The 25683-nt window shown below is 33.7% G+C and overlaps 1 protein-coding gene across 3 annotated transcripts in view; it reads left to right on the top strand.

Annotated features, from left to right (window-relative positions):
- LOC145739562 (uncharacterized) overlaps positions 1 to 25683 on the top strand; it is a 48628-nt gene that overhangs the window by 20998 nt on the left and 1947 nt on the right. The window contains exons 10-21 of one of the 3 annotated variants that reach the window (XM_081994959.1): positions 20282 to 20521; positions 20567 to 20733; positions 20789 to 20990; positions 21055 to 21263; positions 21314 to 21511; positions 21756 to 21908; positions 21981 to 22156; positions 22758 to 23033; positions 23199 to 23347; positions 24619 to 24721; positions 24776 to 24998; positions 25142 to 25291. In XM_081994959.1, the coding sequence (XP_081851085.1) occupies positions 20282 to 20521; positions 20567 to 20733; positions 20789 to 20990; positions 21055 to 21263; positions 21314 to 21511; positions 21756 to 21908; positions 21981 to 22156; positions 22758 to 23033; positions 23199 to 23347; positions 24619 to 24721; positions 24776 to 24998; positions 25142 to 25291 (2246 nt within the window). Of the gene's footprint in view, positions 1 to 20281; positions 20522 to 20566; positions 20734 to 20788; positions 20991 to 21054; positions 21264 to 21313; positions 21512 to 21755; positions 21909 to 21980; positions 22157 to 22757; positions 23040 to 23198; positions 23348 to 24618; positions 24722 to 24775; positions 24999 to 25141; positions 25292 to 25683 lie in introns of all 3 variants that reach the window. The other 2 variants (XM_081994961.1, XM_081994956.1) reach the window with 2 other exon arrangements.

Below are 25683 nucleotides of genomic sequence, written 5' to 3'. Positions count from 1 at the left end.
TTCAAATACTGTATAGCTTACTATTCAGATGTTACAAGTATTAAAACCAAGAAATTTGTTAAAAATGTATCATTTATTTAATAAAAATATGTTCTATTTGCTTTTTGCTGTTCTGATAAGTAAAATTCATAATTCTCTTCGGTAGTTATGTAGCAAATATTATTAATTAATATTCCTGCACTTTTGAAATACTACCAGGCCATTTATTTTTACGTAAGTTTCTAAATTTCTTACCTAAATCCCGACTTAAACCTTTGACGGGACATTTCATTTGGCCCAATTCCCGAAAATTCCTTCAGTCTAACAATTTAAAATCCGCTTTACGTTCTGGAATGGAAAACATCTACTTATTTTCTTCTCAGTTGTTTTCAGGTCAGATTTGGCGTCCTGACTGTTATTTTAAATTGGATATATACCTTAGTAAACAGAAACTTTATTCTCTCTGAAAGTCTGAAATACGTGTAATCTTGTGTGTTTAGTTTGTTTACAAGACTACTGAATTCGTCTGGGTCTCAAAACATCATATTTTCCACTTAACGACTAGAAATATTTTAGTTTATAACCACAAACTAAATTTCTAAATACTAATTAGGTTCTTTGAAGAGCACGTCAGTTATTCTGAATCTACTAAATTAGTATAGCGAAACAAACACGAAAATAAATCAGAAAAATGTTAAAATTTAACAAAATCACAGAAAGTAAGTCTACTTTACTATTCTGACAACTCTAACCAATCTGATCAACTGGAATTGCTACAATACAGCTTAATTTCATTTAGGAAAAAAACAGTATTAGGTCAAACATTTGGGCAGTTGACACTCAAATGTCCTGGCAACTTCTTTACCATATTTAATATCAGTAAGGTATTTGTTTCCAATTCTGGAAATACATATTAATCATATAATAAGAGAATTCTTAAAATTAAAACTGAATAACTAACATAAATGATATCCTAACAGCTATAATTTTTGGTTTGAAGTAATGGATTCATTTTTTGGGCTAAAATGGTTTTTGTGGCGGACCCTATCGGCTTTAATATACCCATCAATCCACATTTTCGACCTGTCGATTTTCCCGATTTTTCCATTATAAAAAGTCAATGAGTTAGATCTTTTTTTGTTTGCCTTGTCACTTGGATGATAACGCACTTTACAGACCAATTTTATCACTGGACACTAATTATGTACAAATTTTCAGGCAGACAATGTTTTGTTTTAAATTATGTTTCTTACTCACTTGGTAATAGCCCTCGATACTACCAACTCAACATCAATTGAGCTTTGAAGAAATCAAGAAACTTGTAAATTTATTTTTAATGTTGTTTGATTTTCGCTATATGGAAATAGTTTCATTAAGGCAATGAAAAATTGAGTCCAACATCACTCAAGTCTTGTTTATGCAACACGGCGACAAGTTTCCCATTAAAATGGGCGACGTTATCGATAGTCCAATTTCGTGTTAAAGCGTCGCTTTTTTCGGAACTTTAAATTAGTTTTCCAGTGAAAAATACAACTTTCAAATCGGAATTTATAGCCCTATATTGCTGCCGGTACTGCGGATGTTTCTTACGGTTCAAAAGTTTGTTTACACTGGGAACAACTCTGGGCTGACAAAACAAGGTTGTTTACTGCCGAAAAAACTCCCCCCTTACAAAATTCATAACCCTTTTCCTTCCCCTCTCTAGTTGAATTAATTACTAATCCAATTCCGGTTAGTCCAATTATCACTCGGCAACTGTGGTAGGAAATAGAAATTCATTTCGTGGGGAAAGTTTGAAAATACATTAGACAACTTTATTACGATAAGTAACGAATGAGATTTAGCAAGACAACGGCCCTTGTGTTTTATCATCGCCACCGGGACTCCCGGGACATTTCGGGACGTGTTACACAGGGAACGGCGCTAGTTAGGGCACTCCTATATTACAGCCAGAGCATGTGTTGAATCCCAAATGGTATAGTCAGGATGATGTAGATCCCTATAAACGGGAATTATTACGATTTTACCGCCTCGGTTAGGCCGGTGATTTAGACTTTGCAGGTGTTTAAATTCAAATTCATCCAAAGGGCTTTATAACCTCCCCAAACTCGAGTAAATATCTTTCATACAGATTTCGAGCGAATATTCAAAGAATTTTCAAAATGATACTTCTAAAAGGATCTAACTGACCTGACACATATGTGTCTGAAATATGCGAACAAGTTAACTTAAAATATGTTACAGTAGGGAAATTGAAACTCACACGATAAATTAATCAACTTAGATTAATGGGAAGATCAGAGATAACCTAATTAAACGTCATAATTTAGAAGGCAGGGACGTAATTAAGATAATTCGATCATGAAGCCATAATAGCTAATTGAGATAGGAGCTGGTGCAATTTAGTTGTAATAGTAGTTCCATCGAAAACAAACCAGAGACTTTTTTAGGAAGCCTGTAGATTGTATATTATTTTACGGTTAGAGATAAGTTACATAGAAAATCAATTAAGGACAAACTTAGGATGTAATAGCTTTGTCTCTTTCTCTTTTTCGAAATAATATACAGGGATTTTTGGAAACGTTCCTGGTTCGTTTTCGATGAGCCACCCTATATTTTTTGTTTACAGGGTTATAGGTTATACAGGGTGTCCCACGACGAACGATCGATATAAGAAAACCTACCAGTTGGAAGGTTTTGAAAATTTGGTAACATAGTAAAGTCAGCAAGCACTGAAATCTCAACTAAAATATTTCTAATTTCTTATTTTAAATGGAAGATTCTGTATATACGTTTTGTATTTTTGAATGCTGTTATCGATTTCAAATACTTTAACACTCCAAAATTTGAAAATGTACATTTCAAACGTCGATATCTCGAACACCGTTGCAGATAGATAAAAGTTATGATAAGTGAAAAATATTGGAAATCGATAGAAGTATTCAAAAATGCTATAATATATAGGGTGATCTATTTTTCTTCCGGTATAACCGGATGTGTCATAACAATAAAAATATTTTAGTTGGATTCAACATCGAAACCTACCTATTGGTAGTTTGTTATATCGAAGTCTTTCGTCATGGGACACCCTGTAGATGTATTGTAAGATAAACATTACACAAAATTATTAAATATCACAAATTGCTTTATAAAACTAAAATTTATAAGTGAAAGAAAACAATTTAAAACCGTTAAAAGTTTAATTAAATATACATTGAATAATTTTTCTGTTTACATGATTGTGTTAATAAACTCGAATCGAAAATTGGTAAATGCAAATATTGGTATTTGCAACAAAATATATAGTTTTTGCATTTTTCGTTTATTTAGCTGTTGATATGATAGCACTTTCTATTTTAATTGTTTTTCTTGTATGATTTTGCATTATTACAGTTTAATGACAATGTACTCGATTTAAACTAATAAATTAATATAAAGAATTTAAACGTAGTTAATTAAAAACAAAACTGGACAGTTAGAGAGTTATTTTGTAGGTTTTTTGTAACCAAATACAGTTTTTCCTTTAGAAGTTGAAAAATTGTAAATTTTTCTCACATAATCGCCGAATCACAGCAATCATATTCTAACCGAAACTGTTAATCTATTTACGAATGACATTGACGAAATTTAGTTTTTAATGTCTTGCATGCAATTTGATAATTTGTCAAACTGGTTTCTGTGAGCAAAATATTTTTTCAGATATTCAATTTAAAAAGGAGTCCATGTATAGAATTATTTGATTGGAAGATCTTTTCCAGAATTCTGAAGGACACCAGAGAATAAACCGTAATTAAAAGAAAATGATATTATTTTATTACAAGTGACCAAAAATACTTCAGTCTCCAGAGCACTATTAATGTTATTTTTCTTCTCGTAACTGGTTATTTAGTCCTCTTGAAAGAAACTGATGGTATTTCCATTTCAACTTAAGATTCTCTCCACAAAGAATTTATTTACATGAGTCAGCAAGTTGTCAAAATACGCAGATTCTTACACTTTGATGTACTGATATCTTCCTAACTTTTGCCTCAAAGGAAATCATCAAACTAAAAACCAATATAACCGTTTTTTGAGCTGACACCTCTTTCAACGTAAATATAAGCGGTTTTAGGCTTAACTGCCTAAATTTCGTAACAACCTTAGAATGTCTAGTCACATTTTTAGACACTTAGGTGGTACGAAATTCCTTCCTCTGGCCCCCTCGCACCAAATAATTTGTGGAATGCGGCGCCGTTTTTCATTCAAGTCTTAAAACGGACACCAAACTGAGTCACCGATATTGTCTCTCCCACTTCTTTAAATGTTGTGGTTACGACGAGTACCTCGTTGGTACTACGACCCGACAAATTCAGTTTTACTTCGCGTCGCGCAGGTAGTACCGCTGCTTTTCCACATCGGTTAAATTTTTGTTTTTTTTTTTACTGTGAGTGTTAGTGCCCCTTTCGGGTTTTCAAGGAAATTGTTTAGTGATGTCACTCTACCACCCTGATTGGATTAACTCGTAAATAATGCTGTTGTATGTAATATGCCCTTGAATGGTACCTTTGGGTAGCATTTTATAATTTCCTTGGTTACCTTCGTAGAACTGCAAGTTGATATTTAATTACGCGGTGGTACTGAAAGTGGAACGTTGGCAAAAACCTTTCTAAAATATTGCACAAATTTTGTACTACGATCTTGTATAATGTTGTACAGGGTGTTTGGTCTAGTACCTTCAGGTGCAACTTATACTTGAAACATTTTAAGACTTCTCTAAACTGAAAAAAAATAAAAAACTTTTACAGAGCATTTTGTAATTTTCCTACCAGAATTTGCAACATTATCATTTCTAAACTGCAACTCAAAGCACTTTTTTGAAAACTACATTGCACATTTTCTAATTACTTTTAATCAGTTTTCTTTTGCTATCAGTGCATATCTGTATATTGTTTAGTTCCGTTGATATTTTTAAAGACAACTTTCGGCCACTTGAAGAGATAGTTCTATTTCAGACGTTTTTGTAGAGCATTTGGTTTTCAAATTACAGGGTGAAATTGAAAAATTATATATTTTCAGGCAGAGCTGTCGCTATTACTCAAAGAAAGTAATTGAAATACAGTCACCTACTGTAACACTATAAAATTTATGAATGTAATTAAATTAACAATTGCAAATAATTTCAAAAAGTATACTCACGAATCAATGGACTACTTTAAGTAGTTCAGCTACTGAATAACTGTAATATCAATTATCAATTGCATTTTAGGTCTGCAATCGTTCAAACTCCAACAGAACATACCCAAATTAACAAAATTATTTGATACATTATTAAGAAAATGTTAAAAAATATGGCAACACTGCACTGGTTACAAATAATTAATAATAATCTCCCGGCTCTAGCCTTCCACTTACGTTACGAAATTGAAGAGTCTCCAACTACGTCACGAGAGATCGTGCCAGGCTCATTTTATTTAAGCCTGTATTAAAATGCCTGTATTAATTGATTTTTTTTTCAATTAAAAGTTGTAAATGGATATGGACAGAAATATCAGTAACTCATAATATTTGACATGCTAGTAACTGCAAGAAAAGTTCCTGTACAGTACTTTCCCTAAAACATTGAAATTTGAAATGATTCAAAATAATCAAATTTATTATTTAAAATTTGAGTTACAAATTATTGTATTTTGCCTAGCTTTTCGATTCATAAAGTATTAATACCTCAAAAAACAATTCAAAGCCATATGGATTGTAACAAAAAATAGCTCAATCTTTGATTTTTTTTAAGCTTGTGACGTTATCCAAATTTTGTTAGATTTTTGGTATAGGTACCACTTACTTTAAAAATTACGTTGCAAAACCATGCACTTTGTATAATTTTACCTGAGTAACTAGAACTAGAAAATCGTGAATAATTCTGGTCCCATTCGGATGGTGATCCATCATGCTTTCAAGAAAGGAAATGGAAAAAGTATTTCACGTCGAAATGGGACTTTTAAACATGCAAATAAAACGCGCGTTATGTCAATCACGGTCTGGGATCTCGTTTCGGGAGGCGAAAGTTGGAAGTTTAATCTCGATTAGGAATTGCGACATGAAGATATCTGGAAACGTTACGGAGATTAGGTCGAGAATGGAGTTTACGAGACGTTGTTCTTTTTATAACCGATTAGTTGCTTTTACAAGTACGAAAAATCACTCTTTCTCTGTTTGTTTAAATTTTTCCAAGTTACGCAATGAGTTAATACATTGAATCTACTATTATTTATTTTACTTTTACTCACGATCATTTCCTTGTTAGTTTTCCTTTCTCCAAGGTCTTGAATTACGAAAGACTGCAAGTGGTTTGAAATCAAGATCTCATCTATTGGTATAGCAATTGAATGAAGAATGGAGCTAAATTTGGTTGGTTCTCATGTTCTACATCTACATAGTTAAAATAAATAATTTTCTCCACTGACTTTGGTATTGTTGCCTGTTTTTAATAATTATCAATCTTTAATTATAATTTCTCGTGCTTTTCTCTGTCGTAAATTTAAACGCAATTCCAGATGCTTAAGTGAAACTACTAACTCTATTAACATTAAAACTATTTATAGCATCAAGGAATAAGAATATTAAGTGGATATTTATGACCTAAACATCTGATAATGTTTAAACATTAACCTATTACATGATAAATGATCCATTTTAATAAAGTGGGCATTGCTTTCCATTGATGTTGCAAATCATTGTTGCTTGATCGTTGCTAACAAAAACTGTACACGTAAAGTTCAAAAATCCAGGCCGAATTTTTGTTAGACAAGCAAGAAAGGCTATACAAAAACCCACTACCTGGAAAATCAAAAAACTGCTACCACAAAGAATACTGTGTAAAAGACTGAAACTATTTTGCTGGGGACTCTAGTTTTGTTATGGTTCAGAAGTTCCAGATATCATGTGGCTGCTGGTTAATGATGATTGCTCCAGGAAAGGTTCTTTTTCATGGATAACTCTCCACTTAGTGACTAGAGTTTAATAATTTGATGGAACTGGTACTTCCTGTGGTACTCACCATTGCATTTTCAATTGCTCCAGTTTTAGCCAAATTAGTAGAAGGTTTGTGTGAAAATATAAAATTAGACACATCAACCAACCGCAGAATATCTTGTTCACTTTGATATCTCAAGGTGCCAGAAAATAATTAATAATCGCTTTGGGCTATATTGTGTAAAAAAATGAAGTTTCTAACATAAAAACTGAATTTGTGGTGAATTTTGAAATTTACAGTTCAAACTATTAACTTTGTTTTGGTGCAGTGACTTGGTTAAAGCCGTATAACTTCCCAGATCAATGAGGGAAATTTATGAAAATTTTACACTAATTAGTTCATATAGGTACTATGAAACTTGTGAGATACCAAATTTGTCCTGAATTGTCTAAAATTTTTTACTACTAGGAATAGTCTTAAAATTTGTTTTTTTCAGACTGCAATCCATTGTCGATTGTCTGAAACGGAATTTCAAGCACTAAAAATAATCCGGAAATTAAGACAAAGATTGTTGTGCATAAAACTCACTTTTTACTACTAAGGAATAGTCTAAAATTTGACTTCTAATGCTAGAAATAATTTTATTAAGACTAAAGAGAGTATAAAAGTCTATTTTGCACTATAATTGATGTATAACTGAAACAAGTATAGAATTCAAACGAAAGTCTAAATTAAAATTTTGGACTAATTTTGTTCTAAAAATTACTTTTTAAGATTAATATTGTAGCATTTAGTGCCAACATTTTTTCCTTTAATTACTGAAGAGTTTGAAACTTGACTTTTTTAATTATAAATAATCTTAAATTCGATTTTTCAGTCTTCAAGCACTAAAAACAGTCCAAATTTCTTGAAAATAGTGTAGAGTGTAGAAATCGATTTAATAGTGAAGAATAAATGATGCTTGAAATGACATTTTTAAACCTGTGAAGAATGTAAAAATGGTTTTTAAGTCTGCTACGCCAAAAACCTGGTTAAGATAGTCTTGAAACTCGATTTTCCAAGCTGAAAGCAGTTTTAAAGCACTAGAAATAGTTCAGAGTTTTAAGAAAATGAAAAACAAAGTAAAAAAACTTGAAAAGTTAGTCTTCAAGTCAATTTTCATGAACCTAATATCAATATCCTGAATTAAAGACTATTTTCAAGACTAAAATATTGAAATTTGTTTTCAAATTATGAAAACTTACTTCAAATGCAAATTGCATGCTTCTGATGCCACAAAATTCAATTGTTACAATTTTCTTCTTGAATACTTGTGCAACAATTATTATTAATCTACATATAATTTTTGACAGTCAGTTTCAACTTAGTTTGCAGTCGAACAACTTTCCAAAAATTAGCGCTATTTCAATCCACTAATTATATTACCTATGAGAACAACTGATTGTCTTTAGAAAGTACATTGTTTGCTTTATTTATTTGTTGATTACAAGTTTGGATTTAATATTAATCTAGAACAAGATTCTGCAGTCTCACGTTCAATTAAATCCATATCTGTGTGTCTGAATTGCTTGGTTAAAGACACCTTAATTTTAATCAATTTATGGCATCGCACATCTAGTTTATTGAAGCCATTTACGGGTTTCGTGTTTCTTCATCATTCATGTCTATGCAGCGTCTCGCCATCTCCGAGATTGGAAACTATGATGAATTCTCCGGTTTCGAAAAAGACACCAATTAGCTTAATTGAGCCTCAAACTTAGCCGCATTTCCACCAAAAACCTCGTATTGTCGCACCTCTAATTAACCTCAGTATTCGCGTAGCGTGCGAAGTCCGTACACAAAACGTGACTATCAGACAACACGTACTCTCGCTAAAATTACCGGTAATTAGAACCGACGATTAAAATTCAGAGGAAAAAAAAAAAGAAAACAATTTGTTCGGTGATATTCTTGAACTAGTTTTTAATTTCTTGAATTACACGACTAGAACCGTTTCAATCTAATCGTTGCACAGTATGATTAGCTACATTTTAGTAGTCAAAATTGCTAGTTTTTGCTTATTCTTAAGTTTGAGTTAAGAGAATTTAGCTAGTAATTTGTAGTATAAAAATATTCTATTTAATTTATGGTGGTTATACCAGAAAAGGACAATCATTTTATTATTTTGACTGGAACACCCTGTAAGTTATTACATATGTCATTTGCTTATTCACAGTTCTTATTTTGATACAAGGTATTTTCTAGTTTGAGGTTTCATTGTTGAAATTTAATTCACAATATAGTTTGTGAGCCCTTAAATTCCCACATCCCACAATGAAAGGCATCAATTGAAATACATATGGTTTTGCAAAATTTTGACAATCACCAATTTTTAATGTAAAAGATGTGCTTAATATCTTGTATAATCCCGATTTTTAAATGTCCATAACTCGAAAACTAACCCAAAATATACACAGTTGTACTTTCTTGTTCAGTTTTTCTGTTCAAACACTTTATAAATATACCGGCCCTGTAGATTCACCAGTTGCTAACGAAAACCCTTGCCGTTATAATCTCGTTAAGTTGATAAACCACCGGTTTGGAATTCAAACCCTTAATTTGTTTAAATTAGTCGGTGTACCAAAGAGGTGGTGGTTACCACCCACTAAGGCAACCGACCGCTAAACTACCCTAATGAAAAATGGAGCTTTTCAGAAGTAAAAAAAATGACGAAAGAGTTGAAAGGAGGGATAAGACGTAAATGCACCTCGGGATGCGGACTTATTATTTCCTCGTCCGGATCTTTATTGTAAATGGGGGAAATGAGTTTTATTCTCGGGTTTTCCTTCGTTTTTCGCCCAGGAAAAATGAATGGAGTAGATTTAGAGTACGTGCTGGAAAGCCCTCAAACGGATTATGGAGGAATCGAAGTTATTGTCGAGCAAATCCGGCTATTTTATCAGAAATTCCAGTTATTTTAATAATTAAATTAATATAGTTGAACCTAACCCATTGTGGATTTACGTTTTGTTATTCCATCAATTTTATTCCAACTGTGCCAGAAATACTGTTTCAGAGTAAATTGAATGCGATTTTACTTATTTCGAGTAATTTGTAAAAAGTAAAATATAGCAGAATTAGAGTGAAATAACTCCAAAAGCTTTTAAAATATTGCCTGTTTTCAATAATTGCAGTTTCCGCCTGTATTTTCTAATGGTTTCACTTATTTTCACGAAAAATCATGTTAAAAAGCTGTAATTTGTCACTCCTGTTGTTTCTACAGTATTACTTAGAGTTCCTACTATTTATCATCTTAATTTTCAAGCTAATAGGAACGTTTTTCAAATTTTTGGACAAACTAACATACTAAAGTTCTGTGCATAATATGAAACACCCCTGTATTTATAAACGTGTTTTTACAAATACTAAAAAAAACAAAACTGACACCCTGTATCATAAAATGACAAACTTTTTTTTAAACAAGCCTTGTTGATATAGTCTGACTGAATTTCTAGAAACCTTTTGTACTTGCATTAAAAATGCAAAAAGCTAAAAAGTTTCCAAATTAAATGGGAACATTGATTGTTCACAAATAAGCAGAGCGTCAAAAAAAGCCACAGATTGTTAACTAAAGTCTGATCTAAAAATAAATCTTATGAATACAAATTTCATCATTTTAGACTAGCAAAATGTGCAGTTTATTAAAGATCAAAGTTTGATTATCTCAAAAACTGTAGGACCTTTGTTGAAGATAATCAGAGAAATTCAAAACGTTTGACACTCCTATATCTCAGAAAGTAAGCGATTACTTACTTACTAGTTTTAGAATCTTGCTAGTATAAACTGACTCACCCTGTATACACAAAAAATAAGTGGATCTTGTAATTCTATATTATTTTGTACAAGATTATAAAACGTTTGGTTGCTTTTAATACCGATTGTACTTAAATGATTTCTAATCTTTTATAATCACTTAAGGCTGTCAATATTATATCCAAAAAATTGTATTTTAGTGATGACAGATTATATCAAGTATGTTGTTTTTTACTTTTGGCACTTATCATTATGTTATCGAGGCACTTTATCCATATTACCAATAACTTAACTCGAATTGTGTTATCTTACGTCTTATCTAGCTATTTTTGTTCCTTTGCACCGAATACTTTAATCTTTTTTTCGTTTAAAGTTTGATATTTTTAATGTAATTAAATATCAACTTTCTTAACATTCTTAACATTATAAATTAGTTTTTGTACATATTTTTTTTATAATTCGCGTATTGTTTTAAATTTTGGTTTGGGGCGATTTTGTATGGTGAAGAATTAAAATCTGATTTTATTGTGAGATTTAGAGAGTACCTTACACATATTTAAGACTTTTTTGAAACACTCTGTATTTAGCCCTAAATTAAAAATTCCTATTCTCCAAGGCTATTGACATAAGAAGAATTGATTTAGCGTTTTTTTAAATATCTGGATTTAAACAATTAGAGAGTTTTAGGGTGTCTCAAAAAAGTTTTTCAATATGTGGAAAACCACAGTTGGTGTTTTCTAAATAGTAGGAGAAAAGTATTTATATTTTTGGACGCCATATTTAGGGCTCAAAAACGCTGTGGTAACATTTCCTCAGGAACTTGTAGGGACATCCTGTATATTTCTTTAGTTTTTGTGGTAATATTTTTTTAATACTTTCATAACATTTCGCTTTTAACTAATTCTTTTTTTTCAAAAACTGATACATTTGCACCTAATTTTGGGAGTAAAAGCAATTTGATCTCCTCGATTACTCAATTAATTGTAAAATTTGAGTTAGGATCTTTCAAGAAAAATTTTTTTAAAAGTAAGATGAACTGTATTGAATGACAGCAGAACTGTATTGAATATCTTTTCAAGTTGGCTAATCTTCACTGAAGACATTTATTGAACAAATTTTCGCACGATTTCTATAACTTCTGAAGATGGAGTAGATTTGACTCTCTCAAAGCTCGACCCCATTTACATTCAACCTTGTGATTTATTAATTTTGTTACCCTATCAAAAGCCGAGGGGATTTAATCTGAACAGCGAACGTTAATTAAACCCGATAACCTCGAATGAATCAGAACCACATGTTTGATTTTCCCATAAACGCCGCGTTCGAGGTTTATACAGCCTCGACGTCCGTTTTACACTTCCAATAACAAATCCCCGTATTTTTTTCTTCTATTTACAGACTGAAAATAGACACATAAGCCCAGGTTTACATACGCTTTATTTACAGTTTATCGAATCAGGCCCGAAAGTGGAGCAGTGCAGTTTAAAAGTGAATAATGTGAGTGAAAGGACAGAGCACTAGAATGTTGGATATACAATTCGGTAAGCGGTCATTTACTACACAACAAAAAAATCAATGGGGCGCTGGAAAGTTTTGGGAAACATTTATCACGTCCAAAATTCATCCAGTTTTGGAATTATCCCTGTTCGGATGGGAAAGGGCACTTTTTGTTTCCGAGATGATGTTCTATTTAAGACGATTATGGATTAGAGGGGGAGTTTATGCTCCGGGGGGTTCTTAAGCAAGTTTCCTAATATTACTCCAAAATATTGTTCCCCTAAGGGTATTAACTCTAAGGGTTTAAAAACTCGTTATAATATAAATTATCTAAATTACCCCATTACAAAACTCTTGCTTTTAAATTGATCTAAATTATTTACTATTAACCATATCTCGAGAGCTGATGCAGTAGCTTAAATCAGGTTTACAACCTCATGTAACAACACTATTATCTGTGATTTGTCTTAGTCTATAAAAATGTTTATTCAACACCAGTCATTTCATTTTGTACATTGTATACTCTTTAATCACTTCTTCAGAAAAATCCAAGATACATTTAATGAACTTTGCTTGCCACATTTACTTACATTACCAATATTTACGATTAGTTCAGTTAGTGATAAAATTAGTTATCTTTTGATTATTACCAAGTTTAATCGTCTAGCAGCAAAACGTCTTATCTGTTCAAAAACATCCACTTTAAAGCCTCGTAGAAATATTATACGTAAAAGATCCGCCTAATGAGCTTTAACTATGACATTAACCAGTCATTTCTCTTCCATTCTGCTAAGGAACGGCCGCCATTCCTCATTCAGATCCCGAGATATAAATGATTCAGCGACTCTACTGAAATATGTAACAGTGCGTTTTTTTCCTTTTCGGTTCGAAGTTTTGTAAGGGTTTCTAAAGGCGAATGTGGGTCAAACAGTTTCTAATTACACACACAAAATTAATTATTACACCAAACCAGTTTGGTCGTTTGTGGAATTTGTTTGGAGAATGTGACCAATAATTTATCTCAGTTCAAAGAATTGTCATTAGGAATTATTTAACTTTGTATTTGGGGAATTTTTGGCCTGTGAGATACCGATATAGCCATGACATAATGTTAAGAAGTCATTCAGTCAATTTTGAAAAATGCAGAAATTAACAAAGTTCAAGTATAAAGCTGAAAATTCTTTGGAAATATATTCATTTTTTGTGACACTGATTAATTTTTGAAAATTTTAGTGTCAGTGTTAATCTATTGAAAGCTTTATGTCTTTTAGATTTCTGGTACTTTCAGTCTGCGAAGATGTAGTAGCTCTATTTTGGTGCTTTACAAAGTTCTTGATTTAATACTAACTTTAAATGAAGAATACTCAGTTCTGCCTTATAGAGAGTTTTCAGTATGTTAAAAATGATAAATTAATACCTTTAGTGAGTTGATTAATAACTGTCTGTGATAACTAACTGTGATTATGATGGGGTATTATATTAGAAGCATCTAGAGGTCAATCTCGTATTTTAATGTTACTGAATGATCAGATGCAAACCTTGTGATGTTCGTCGATTCAGCAGATCAACCAAAAATGAATTTCTCTAAGATAATTATTCCTACTATCCTGTTCTCGGAAAAGGATGCTGACAGAGAAGTATTTCTGGCGTTCTTCTTATTTTCCATTTCTTCTTTCTTCGTAAGCTCGTCCTTCCGGTAATCCTGGCAAATTTTAGATCTTCAAATTTGCATTTGGGAAACGAAGGCGAAGTGAGAAGAGGATTGTTTTTCCTCTTTTGCGTATAGAAAATGAAGAAAAAAACCCTACTATTTTGTTTTTTGTTAACGTTTTGTTACCTTTCCTATAAGAGTTGTGATTACGTGGATTTTGTGTGGATTGTTGTTAGTTTTTTTTGGACGACAACCAGATTTGAAATATTTGGTATTTGACTCTGCTTATGCTCTCAATACTTGATAGGCAATGGATTAATGTCCAATGTTTGTCCTGTTTTTAGTATTTTGTTTCTGAGATCCAAAAGATCGAATATTATTCTTTCACCACACCATCTTCTAATCTCTTTAAACTAGTAAACATATTACATAGTTATTTGAGACTTTGTGCGATGGACCCAGCCTGTTTTACAGTAAATTGACCTTATCAACATGACTACATTCGTTTATCATTCTTAAAATTAGCAAACCAAAATCGACCCAGAATGCAGCTAAAATGCCTTCTAACAGATATTCCAAATTCTCCCTCTCTAACTTTGGTATAATTTTCTTGATTTTCTTCTTCCATTGACATTCTAAGGTCTTACTAAGCTAGTTTTGTGACATTCTTTTACATACATTAGTGTGGTATCTTTGGTTTTCTCAGAACACGAAATAGCGTTTCACTCTTACACTTTAATACTTCGAATGTTTCCTGGTTCATTAGTTTTCTTTTTTTTTTGTTATCTCTTGTTTGTTTACTTTTTTTCGTTTATTTAATTTTGGCCAAGAAAAACAAAGATTTAATTTTTTACAGTTACCTACGTGAAACTATCCCTGTAAAACTTATTGATCGTATAAATTTAGGTTAGCAAATTTCGAAAAGTACGGTAATTTCACCTACTTTGGTGTCATATAAAGTTGTAAATTACTCCAATAAATTCACAGTTTAAATTTACCTGCACTTTTAAGTGGGTCATTTAAACTTTCCAAGCTTTTTACTGGAATGCAAAAAAACATCAGGGTTGCTACTAAATTTGGTTGACTTAGTGACCCAAAATCGTAAGGTCGTCATGTTACTCACGCAAATGGCATCATTTCCTTTAGCGGAACTGCCCAATTTTTCACCCAAAAAATTTCCAAATACATATTACAAAATAAACAACAATAGCGTGAAATCGCTGAATTTACAATCCGGTTGGTTTGCGGTGGCTTCAGTGTGTGTTTGGCGGTGCGATCAGCCCGACAAATCTCGGGGTAAAAGAGTGAAAAATCGAAATTTTTCCTGTACGTACGTGAAATTGTTTTGTCGAGAAAACGCCCCGGGAATTCTTGAAAAGTCACTCTTCAGACCGACCATAAATAAACATTCGATAACGCGGCTTCTTATCTGCAAATAGTCGGGCTGAATAGGCAAGGAAACGTTTCAATTCCTGGCTTGCACTGATTTTTCCGCTAAATTGAACGGATCCGGTTCGAAGCATGAAACTGCAATAAAACTGTCCCATTTTATTTGTATTTTAAGTTCACTGTCTTGTCAAATTTTTATCTTTATACCTCGATTTTATGGAATTTGAGATAGTTTTCAGCCTAGTTTTGTGGAACGTGACAGTATAAAAACAGATGGTTTGTGGACAGTTTTTAAGGTCAATTTGGCATGACGAAAGTAGGGGTGAAAAATACAGTTTTTACCATTAATAGTAACGTGGTTTTCACTCTTTAGTAGGGTGAGTAGAATAAAAGTTTTTTTAACAATTATTAATAGAATTATTGTACTATATTAAGCACAGTGATACAGTAGCTGGAAAAGCCTATGCTTAGTCATGCCTGATACACAGTCAGTTTTATGTAAACAAAACTTTATCAAGTTTAAAAAACGTAAATCCAAATTCGTTATTTCAGTACACGCAGAGGGTTTTTCCATGAATAGTACAAAAGTTTCGGAAATTAACCGGATTACAGTTTATGACTTATTTTATATTTGGCAACAACAATTTAACAATTTAGTATGTAATCACAAATGATTGTCTTTTATCAATCTACATTTAAAACAAAAAATTCTTGTCTCTCTTTGTGGTTTGATAATAATAATCATCCTTGTTATACAATATACTATTTTTTAATACCGTGTGGATTTAGCACTTTCTCTCGCCCAAAACTGTGAGGAATATCTTTCAGTATTATTGATGATAGTGTGGGAAACAAATAACAGCCTTTAGTTATGAGGAAGCTGTTGAAAAAAGAAGGACCTATTTTGATGATGTATAGTGACACATCGTTCAATTGCAGTATTACATTTTTGAGAATATTCCATCACAAGACATCATTTTTGAGCAGAAACCGTGTCATAAGCATCTTTGTAATTTCAACAGAAAGCAACTTCTCTATTTGTAGCAGTTTTTTCTCATTGAGCTGCAGACTTCTCCATTTCGTTAAGTTAAACCATATTTCTGTTCTATTACGTCTGAATGAATTCTATTCATGGTACTTGTGACCTATATACATCTATAATTAGAGGATTCGTCTTTATTGCCTTTCCTGTGATCTGGTGACATTGGTTCTACATTTACATACTTTGTGTTACATCTCTCAGATGTTTTTGAAAAAAATATGTGGACTTTTCTCCACTCTTATTTGCTATATGTCGTTTTATGAGTGACCTTTTGAGAAAAGAGTTAAGTTTTTAATGGTTTTGTATCGCCAAAGTACCAATCGGATTTGCTTTCTCAGGGTTTGTTTTTAATGGTAAGCTTATTTATGCTTCTGTTCTTCCAATGGAGTTTCTGGGCATATATTACTCTCTCTCTACTACAACATGTTCATCGTCTGTGAGATAATCATCGTTTAGCATTTCGGGTATAGGATTCTGTATTCGTTAGTCACCTATTATCTATTTGAAGTAATCTATTTTATTTATGTGTTTATATCAAATTTGATTCGAATCTTTGTTGTAAAAGCGTAGTGGTCGGTCGTTTTCTACTTTACTGTTCTGTGAGCATTGTTTCTCAGTTTCTTTTCACGGTCTATGTTTAAGTTAGTAATTTTCTTTTCCAAATATGTATAATACAGAGGGATGCTATTACGTTTAAAACCTTTACTTTTGGTCGAAATTTATGGTTACACCACTGCAATTTGATGGTTTTTAATAAAGGACCGTTTGTGGATTCTATTAATTTTTAAATCTAATCTACAATAATATTCTATTATACAGGGTGGACCATAAGTAATGGGACATAGAGCTACAGCATATTTCTGACATCAAAATAATACGATTTAGCTGAATTGTCCTATACCGAAAGTTAATATTAAGAAAGATACAGGGTGTGAAAGTTGAAATTTTATTTTAGCTTTTTTGTCATATCTTCACGGTCTTTTGATATAAATTACTGCAAGTTGGTATAAAGGGGTTTTGGCAGGCGTAAAATACGATGCTTTCATTTGTTTTGTAGTAGCTGATAGGGGGCGCTAGCGGTAACCATCTCCGTCCCTTCAAGAGGCTCAAACTTTTTTTTACGGAACTGAAATGGCCATATGACTTCAAAATATGATTCTAAGATGTTTTCTACGTAAAAAAGGTATACGTGTTGTAAGTCTTAAAAGTCGACCGTTTTCGAGTTATTTAATCTTTTATTATTGCATGCATTTACATGTACAGCAGATTTTAATTACTATTTTTTTTTTAATTCTAAGTAGGATTTGATACAAAAACAAAAAGGGCGTTCATAACAACTAGCTTTATTTTAAAGTTTACAAACATTTTTTAAACGGTCAAATTTACATACAGAAACTGTTATGTGTGTAACTTAAGGGTATACAGCACATATCGTATTAACATACGACAATGCATGCAATAATAACACATTAAATAACTCGAAAACAGTCAACTTTTAAGACTTACAACAAGTATACCTTTTTTACATAGAAAACATCTTAGAATCATGTTTTGAGAGCATATGGGCGTTTCAGTTCCGTAAAAAAAAGTTAGAGTCTCTTGAAGGAACGGATATGGTTGCAGCTAGCGCCCCCTATCAGCTACTACAAAACAAATGAAAGCATCGTATTTAACGCCTGCCAAAACCCCTTTATACCAACTTTCAGTAATTTATATCAAACGACCGTGAAGATATGATAAAAAAACAAAAATAAAATTTCAACTTTCACACCCTGTATCTTTCTTAATATTAATTTTCGGTATAGAACAATTTCGCTAAATCGTATTATTTTGATGTCAGGAATATGCTGTAGCTCTATGTCCCATTACTTTTGGTCCACCCTGTATACAGGACATACACATATCTTGTACCTACTTCCATTACTGCCCTCAATTCATTCTGTCAAACTTTCGATCAATACCCGTCATAAGGTTATTGAAACGTAACTGTGCAGTCTATTATTATGTTGTGGTCCTTCTAAGAGTCTTTTTGCAATTCATCGAACTAGTTTGCAGAGCATCTTCTGGTTTCCAATGCAGGTGCCGTGGGGCTCGTAAAAACCCAATTAAGAGCCATTTCGATTCAGAAAAAAATACAAATTTTAACGACTCGTAAACGGATTAATCCTGCCCAGGGAACTTGAACTATTCAAATACCGGGCCGACTTTTACCGCCTGCCACTTAAAGCGAGTTTTTCAGCCGAAGATCTATCGCACGATTATATTTACAGAGAGTCTTTATATTCGGTGTAATGGGTGTGCACACACACTCCTTATGCCCCCGAGGCCATAATGGAGTGCTTACGCTCTTAATGTCCCGTAGCACTGGCACCGCTCTTGACTCTTGAAAAAGAAAAAAGTCGTAAGAGGATGAAAAGAAAAACTCCGGAGGAAATTTGTTTTCTTTTGTACAACGTCGTAAAACTGAGGCGCATCTTTCAACGTTTATTAATCTCCGGCTTCCAGTGTTCAACTTTAAAGCCCGAAAGGGACAAAGTTGTCAATTAGGACCGAATTTATCGCCATTTTCACCCGGCCACTTCATTTCCCATTAGCGTTATTATGGAAATTGGCGGGTGTAAATCTTTCACACTGCAATTTTATGCCATTGGTACAAACATCAAGTCAGTGGCGGGTGGTTTTATTGTCTTTGAGGGTAAAAAAGCCCCTCGTTTTTATTGTGTTCCCTTTTCAGTTTAAACGGAAGTCGGAATAATTAACAATGTGCCAGCTAGGCGGAAACGGAAATTAAATAATGGCAGAGGCAAAAGCCAAAACCATATATGTACAAAAATTATTTTATACATAGCGCGAGGATTAAATTTACAGTCCAAATTTGTTTATGCTAAATAAATGGACCGTAAATTGTTCAGTCTCTCTGGTATCTCCAATTTTTTTTTCATTACCGAGTGAAGAAATATTGTCAGATTAAAAAATCAGCTGTGACTTTATCTTGATTTCTAATTTGAAGGCCAAATCAATCAAGCAAAAACTAGTTCATCATCAGTAGCTTAAAATTGGGAGTTCAGCCTGAGCTACCAACTTTAAACTGATTAAACCAGCCAGAATGGATAATATGTAAAAGTGATTACTGACTAACTAAAAAATTGGATTTTAAAATTCTTAAAACCTTGTATTCCCAGGTCAATACTGAATACTATATCTTATCCATACAAAATAGATAGAGTGTAAGGATGGTACTTTGTGAATTCTTTGCCATGAATTTTGTATGGATATTCTTACAACTGTATACCAATTAACCAACTATACTATTCCTTTGACACATTACTAAAATACATTTCCAGTTTATTGCTTTGTTGTGCCTTCCTATTTTTGATTGCAAAAATTCGCATTGGTTCTACAACTCTTTATTAAAAAACCTAAAAGGAACAATAAAAATGACTGACTGGAAGAAGTCAAGGGTTTTGATTGACATTTTAATCATCACAATACCCACCACCATTAAAAGACATATTTTACACTTAATCTTTAATCAAAACCAGACCCAGAAGGTAGGGTTTACTAAATTACACCATCACTGAATGGTTTTCCAAAACGTAATAGGAATTTACGAGGGTCAAACATGTTAATGAATTTAGGAATATTGGGGTTTTGAAAAGTCTCTTAAAGGAACGCACATATGCAAATTCCTCGCAAATAACTGCGTCCCTTCCTAAAGAAAATTGGATTAGCAAAACGGGACCAGAGTTTCATAATCAAGCTTTATTAAAACGAGAATGTGACTCTAATTACTGTGACTCTAATATCATTAGAAATCTCAGCATGTAGATAAAACATTGTTAACGATTTAATAATACTGTCAAAATCTAGCAAGAAAAGAAGCATAATAAAATTACGAACCAAAGTTACAGCCATACAATAGCCATATTATTACATCATACTTACTTCTTATTTGATTAACAAAATTCTTTATAATTTTCAGGCCCTATTATCCACAACCAAAACACATCCAACGGAGATTGCGACCTCCTCCAACTAGTCAGACGGCTTTCACCGTCCAAAGTCGACGAAAACGTCTCCAACCGCAACTACCCCAGGTCAAGCTTGAGAAGTTTCAAACCCCACATTGACACTACTAAGCAGAGGGCGCCAGAGAAAGGAGACGCTTGCCATGACGTAATGGGAGCGAACGTTAGTCGACACTCGACCAAAGGACTTTCAGGTAAAATCAACTTGCATTTGAATTTCGATTAGAATGTGCACATAGATGTGGGTCAAACAGGCCGACGATCACAGTCTAGCGGAAGCATCTGCAACGGCAAAGGTCGACATCAAGGTGACGGAAGTGGAGGTAGTTTACCCAGTTATCTAGACGACAGAGGTTCTACGAGTACTAATAACTACGATGATGAACGGAGAAGTCAGTTGGATGATGTAAGTTCCATTGTGTAAGCAAACTGCGGTTGGTGTTTAATAGTTTCTACAATAGAGCGAAAGACTCCCTCCTTTGGGCGACGGCACCACTTTACACTGGAAGTTTTCGGATGGTCAGACCTCACAACTCCAAGACCAAGGTTACGGCTCTGAACGGTCTCCTGAAGAAGAGTATCCACCACCATTACCTGAACACGACATGGATCAATGCCATCACCATCTAGAAGCACATTCGTGCTATCCATTTATTACACCAGGTAAGTCACATCAATTCACTTAAAGTAAAAATGTAATTAAGACCTGAAAATCATAATCATGCAGAAAGCACCTTTACGGTAAAGCTCACCAAAGGTTCAAGAGGTTTGGGTCTTAGCGTCACCGGAGGCATTGAAAGTGGTGGTTCTTGGCCCGGTTTGGTCCGGGTTAAGCGACTATTTCCTCACCAACCCGCTTCTACCTGTGGACTTTTAAACGTCGGTGATTTGTTGCTGGAAGCCAACGGAGTTCCTTTAACGGGCTTAACCAATTACGTTAGTTTTTCCTTTTTCAATTTTTTAAAGTGCTAATGAGTTTAAACTAGGAAGCCCTGGAAGTCTTACGCACGGCAACCAATCAGGTGGAGCTGAAGGTGTGCAGGCCTCCACCAGACGTGCTGAACTGCGTCAGCCCCATTTCGGAAGTACCACCTCCTCCACCAACTAGAAGGGAACCGCCAAATAGTTTAAATCTTTCTTCCAATTTCTTTGGGACTATACCCGAGGATGAGTACTTCCATGGGGTAAGTTTAAAACTAGAGTAGTAGCTATAAAAATTGCATTGCAACTAATTATATCTAACAGAAGCAGTAACCTAAAAGTATAGTAAAAATTATCGTGTCCTCGTTTATGACCAGTTGGTGTTGGGTTAGACAACATAGAAACTATGAAGTATTCTCTGATTATTTGTCATTGAAACGGATGATAAGAAACACTTAAAACAACTAAAGCAAACCTAGTATAACATTTAATTAATGTCTATTCTAGGAATTTGAAATTACTCTCACAAAAATCCAAGGATCGTTGGGATTCACTCTTCGTAAAGAAGACGACAGTGCTCTTGGTCACTACGTTAGAGCTTTGGTACGAGAACCAGCGCTTACAGATGGAAGGATTAAAGCTGGAGATCGAATCATTGCGGTAAGACTTATATAATATAAAAATACTATTTCGAGGTATGTGGTTACATGTTTGATATTTGGTATTACTTAGGCCAATGACGTGGAGATATTCCCGATGAGTCACGAGCAAGCGGTACAACATCTAAGACAATGCGGAGACACCGTCAAGTTGCGTCTGTACAGGGACACCCCTCAAACCCCGGTGTCCACTTTGAGTCCCACCGAGGGTACCCCCAGGACATCGTTTTCAAGAAAGCCTCACTTAAGGTGAGTCAATAACAGTGATAGTATAGTGTCGCCGTAATGAACCCTAACCTAACACAGAATGAGAGAATCTCTACCACGAGTAAACCACGACTTTCTTTAAATGGCAGGGCATTAATCTGAGGTTTAATTGTAGTTTCGTCAACCTCTGCTAAATTGTGGAAAAATTGATATAACTCAGTTCTTTTCTTAACCGTTTCATTTATTTGTGTCCACAGATCACAGATTATACTTTAGAAGAGTTAGCCTTTTGACTCACTGCCACACAATCTGTGATCACATCTCTTTGGGAGAACAATCTTCAAAAGAGGCCTCAGAAAATCTACAATAAGTATGGACAAGCACTTTGTACACTTATGATAAGCTTACAATAATAAGTAATAAGGACTTTTCAGTGTTCTAGACTATTTGAAAGTTAAAAACTAAAGGAACAGAAAATAATTTACTTAAAACCTTTTAGAAAAAGACTTTTGAGTGCCCTAAACCAGTAAGACCTCTGAAGAATGACTGCTTGCGCAAAGGTGTCTTAATTATGTATATAACATGTAACACTGTATTGATTTTTTATGACAACATATTCTTAGAAATGTAATGACTATTTCAGGCAAGAGGCTGTAGACATCTTGAACGACATAGCGGTGAGGAAACTGTTGCCAAATCACTCACAGGTGGCGGCCAGGAGGTCGCTATCCCCCGCGTCCTCGCCAAGAAGGCTACGGCGCTCCAACCATCCCAGTGACGCCTCCCAGGACGCGGGCACCAAGTACATTATCCCGGAGGAGCAGTTTCACGAAGGCATGTTAAAGTGCAAACACTACGATGAGGAGTCGTTTAATTCGTTGTTTACCATAGACAGCGATGACATGGATAGGCCGTCAAGGTACGAGTGAGTATCGATTTTCTGTGTGTAGGTTTTATCAAATTCTGTTCAAAAGACAAGTGTTACAAATGAGAGTCATTTGGTGTAAGACGTCTGTTCTTTTTAATGGAGTTTGTCTATATCATATCTACTAAGCATATTTTTGATTTGATAACGTTGTTTCAGGCCAAACTCCTTAGATCTCTACAACCCCAACCAAACCCCAGTAGCACCTAGAAAGCCCAAATTCAATTTTTCGCTTGCCCATAACGCCTACGAATTGAACAACCTCGATCCTGAGCTTTTAGACGCCCCTAATCTTACATACACTATAGGTTTGTATGATTATTTATTATTAACTGGTTTTGGTTTGAAAGTGGAATTTTCCTTAACCAATGCATCAAACAAATAATTAAACACTAATGTCATTGACAGTAACCATACGTTCTTCAGAAGACCAATTCATTATAATAGTGAATTGTCATTAGTTCAAAAAAGAGTAGAGCAGATTCATTATAAATACCAAGACGTGAAGGAAAACGTAAAAGCAGACTTGCTAGTTAAAATAGGAGTTTAATCAAAAATAGTTCAAAAAGATGGATGAGAAAACAACAAAAATACAAAGAGACAACTGAATCAAATAGAAATTGTCTGTCAAATATGAACAAAAATATGAATGAACATAAAATACACAAATCATAACAAATATTCTCATTCATGGACTTGAACAGGTACAATGGAGGATATTACTTTTAAGGTTCAGAAACTTTAGGAGAAAGAAATACATGAGAAGCTAACGTAAAAATTTCACGTACTTATTCTGCTCTGCCTATAAAATGAAAATAGTTAAAAAGAATGATGCGTATAATATGCCAAATATGAAACTATACCCCACTGAATTAACCATACAAGGACCATTCATACTTCTATAGCGTTTTCTTCAATCAGTGTTATTAAAAACTCCAACTGAAAAATGAAATTGTTATATTAAGTACTATAAAATTGTTAGTTAACATGTAAAATAAACATTCTGTTTAAGTGACACAATTTAACATTATTCCTGAGTTTTTTGCCAAACTACTGGCTTAACGCAATAAATGCTATACAAAAGCAAAAATCTCATTTTTCACAAACGTTACCATATATCTTATCCATGATTTTTTAGAAAATAGAAATCCGGGACTCACCTCTAGATTATGACTAATCAACAGATGCACACTTTCACGTAGTCAACTAAATAGTTCAAACATTATTGACACATAGTCGTAATCTATTAGATAAAGATAACCGTTCACAAATCGTTGAAATCGAACAGGAGACCATTAATTCTGTGTAATGCAAAACCTAATCGATCCAACACGCTTTTCGAAACGGTCTGGGTCTTTAACCGTGAACTAATTATTGGGCAACTGACCAAAATAAGCCACTTTCGATCAGTTTGTTGCTGTGATTTGGTGTGTTATTATTACTGAACATCCACTGTATCTATTATTTATACCATAAGTCAATTAAAGAATAATGATTGAGGAAAATAACAAAAAGCAAGGTAGTTCAGCGTAATGATTTCTTCCAACGTCTAGTAACATACATTTTGTGGTTGTTTCAGGTGAAGAGGGTGCAGTTCCAGAAATAGACAGCGCGGATAGTTTTCCCAAAGAGCCGGCTAGTATGCCCCATATTCCTTTAGATAGCGCTTCCACTAAATTTAGGTAAGTTTTTGGCGCTCTATCAAATTTTGGAATCATTTGGAATTGGGATTTCAGTCATAAGAACCCGGCTTACCAATCGGCGCATCCGCCCTGCGTGGAACTGAGCAGCTCCAGCGCTTCCAATAAGGGCAGTCAGCCGGCTCAAAAAGAAGAGACTGACACTATTAAACGGAAAAAAGGGATTTTGAAAAAAGACTCTAGTTCTAGTAGGTACGCGGACAAAACCGAAACAAAGACTGATGAGGGAAAGATCGTTCCCATGAAAGAGCAATTTGAGGTAAGGCTTTGTCGTTAAAAAAGAATGGTTATCAATTGAAACATTTGAATTGTTGTGTATAAAAAATAGTAGTAGATCGAGTGGTTTCAAGTTTTCCATTACTTTTAAAAATAAAAATAATTTACATTTTGTGATAATTTCAGATTCTTGCCATCGAACTGAACAGAGGCTGGAACTGCCGATTAGGCTTTAGCCTCCAAGGAGCCGCCGGAGTTACCTACGTTAGTGCAGTTTATGCTGACTCAGTGGCGGCGAAAGATGGTCGAATTAAACCTGGAGACCGTATAATTAAGGTAAAGAATGGATTCACTCTTTTTAACTCAATATCTGCACCACTAGTTAATTTTTAACCATCCACAAATGGCAAATCCACATTTATTAAAATGATGATGTGATAATTTAACAGTTGCTGCATGTTGTAGTTTTATGATCAGAAGTATGTTGCGCAATGGGTAATGGGCAAATAGAAGAACACTAGTTTAATGAAGACAAACATAAAAACTAATAAATAATTGGTGAAGAACACTATACATCCTAAACCTATATTATCCAAAATTAAACTTAATTATACAATAGACAATATTTTCATTGCCTACTTTAACACACAACTGAAACAAAGAAAGATTTAATTATTACAATATACAGGGTGGCTAACTAAAAGTATTGTATAAGTACTTCGCATTTG

This window comes from Ips typographus, linkage group LG1 (genome assembly GCF_016097725.1).
Source record: "Ips typographus isolate SLU linkage group LG1, UJ_Ityp_2.0, whole genome shotgun sequence".
In the NCBI taxonomy this organism is placed as follows: domain Eukaryota; kingdom Metazoa; phylum Arthropoda; class Insecta; order Coleoptera; family Curculionidae; genus Ips; species Ips typographus.
This window is presented reverse-complemented; position numbering and strand designations above follow the sequence as displayed.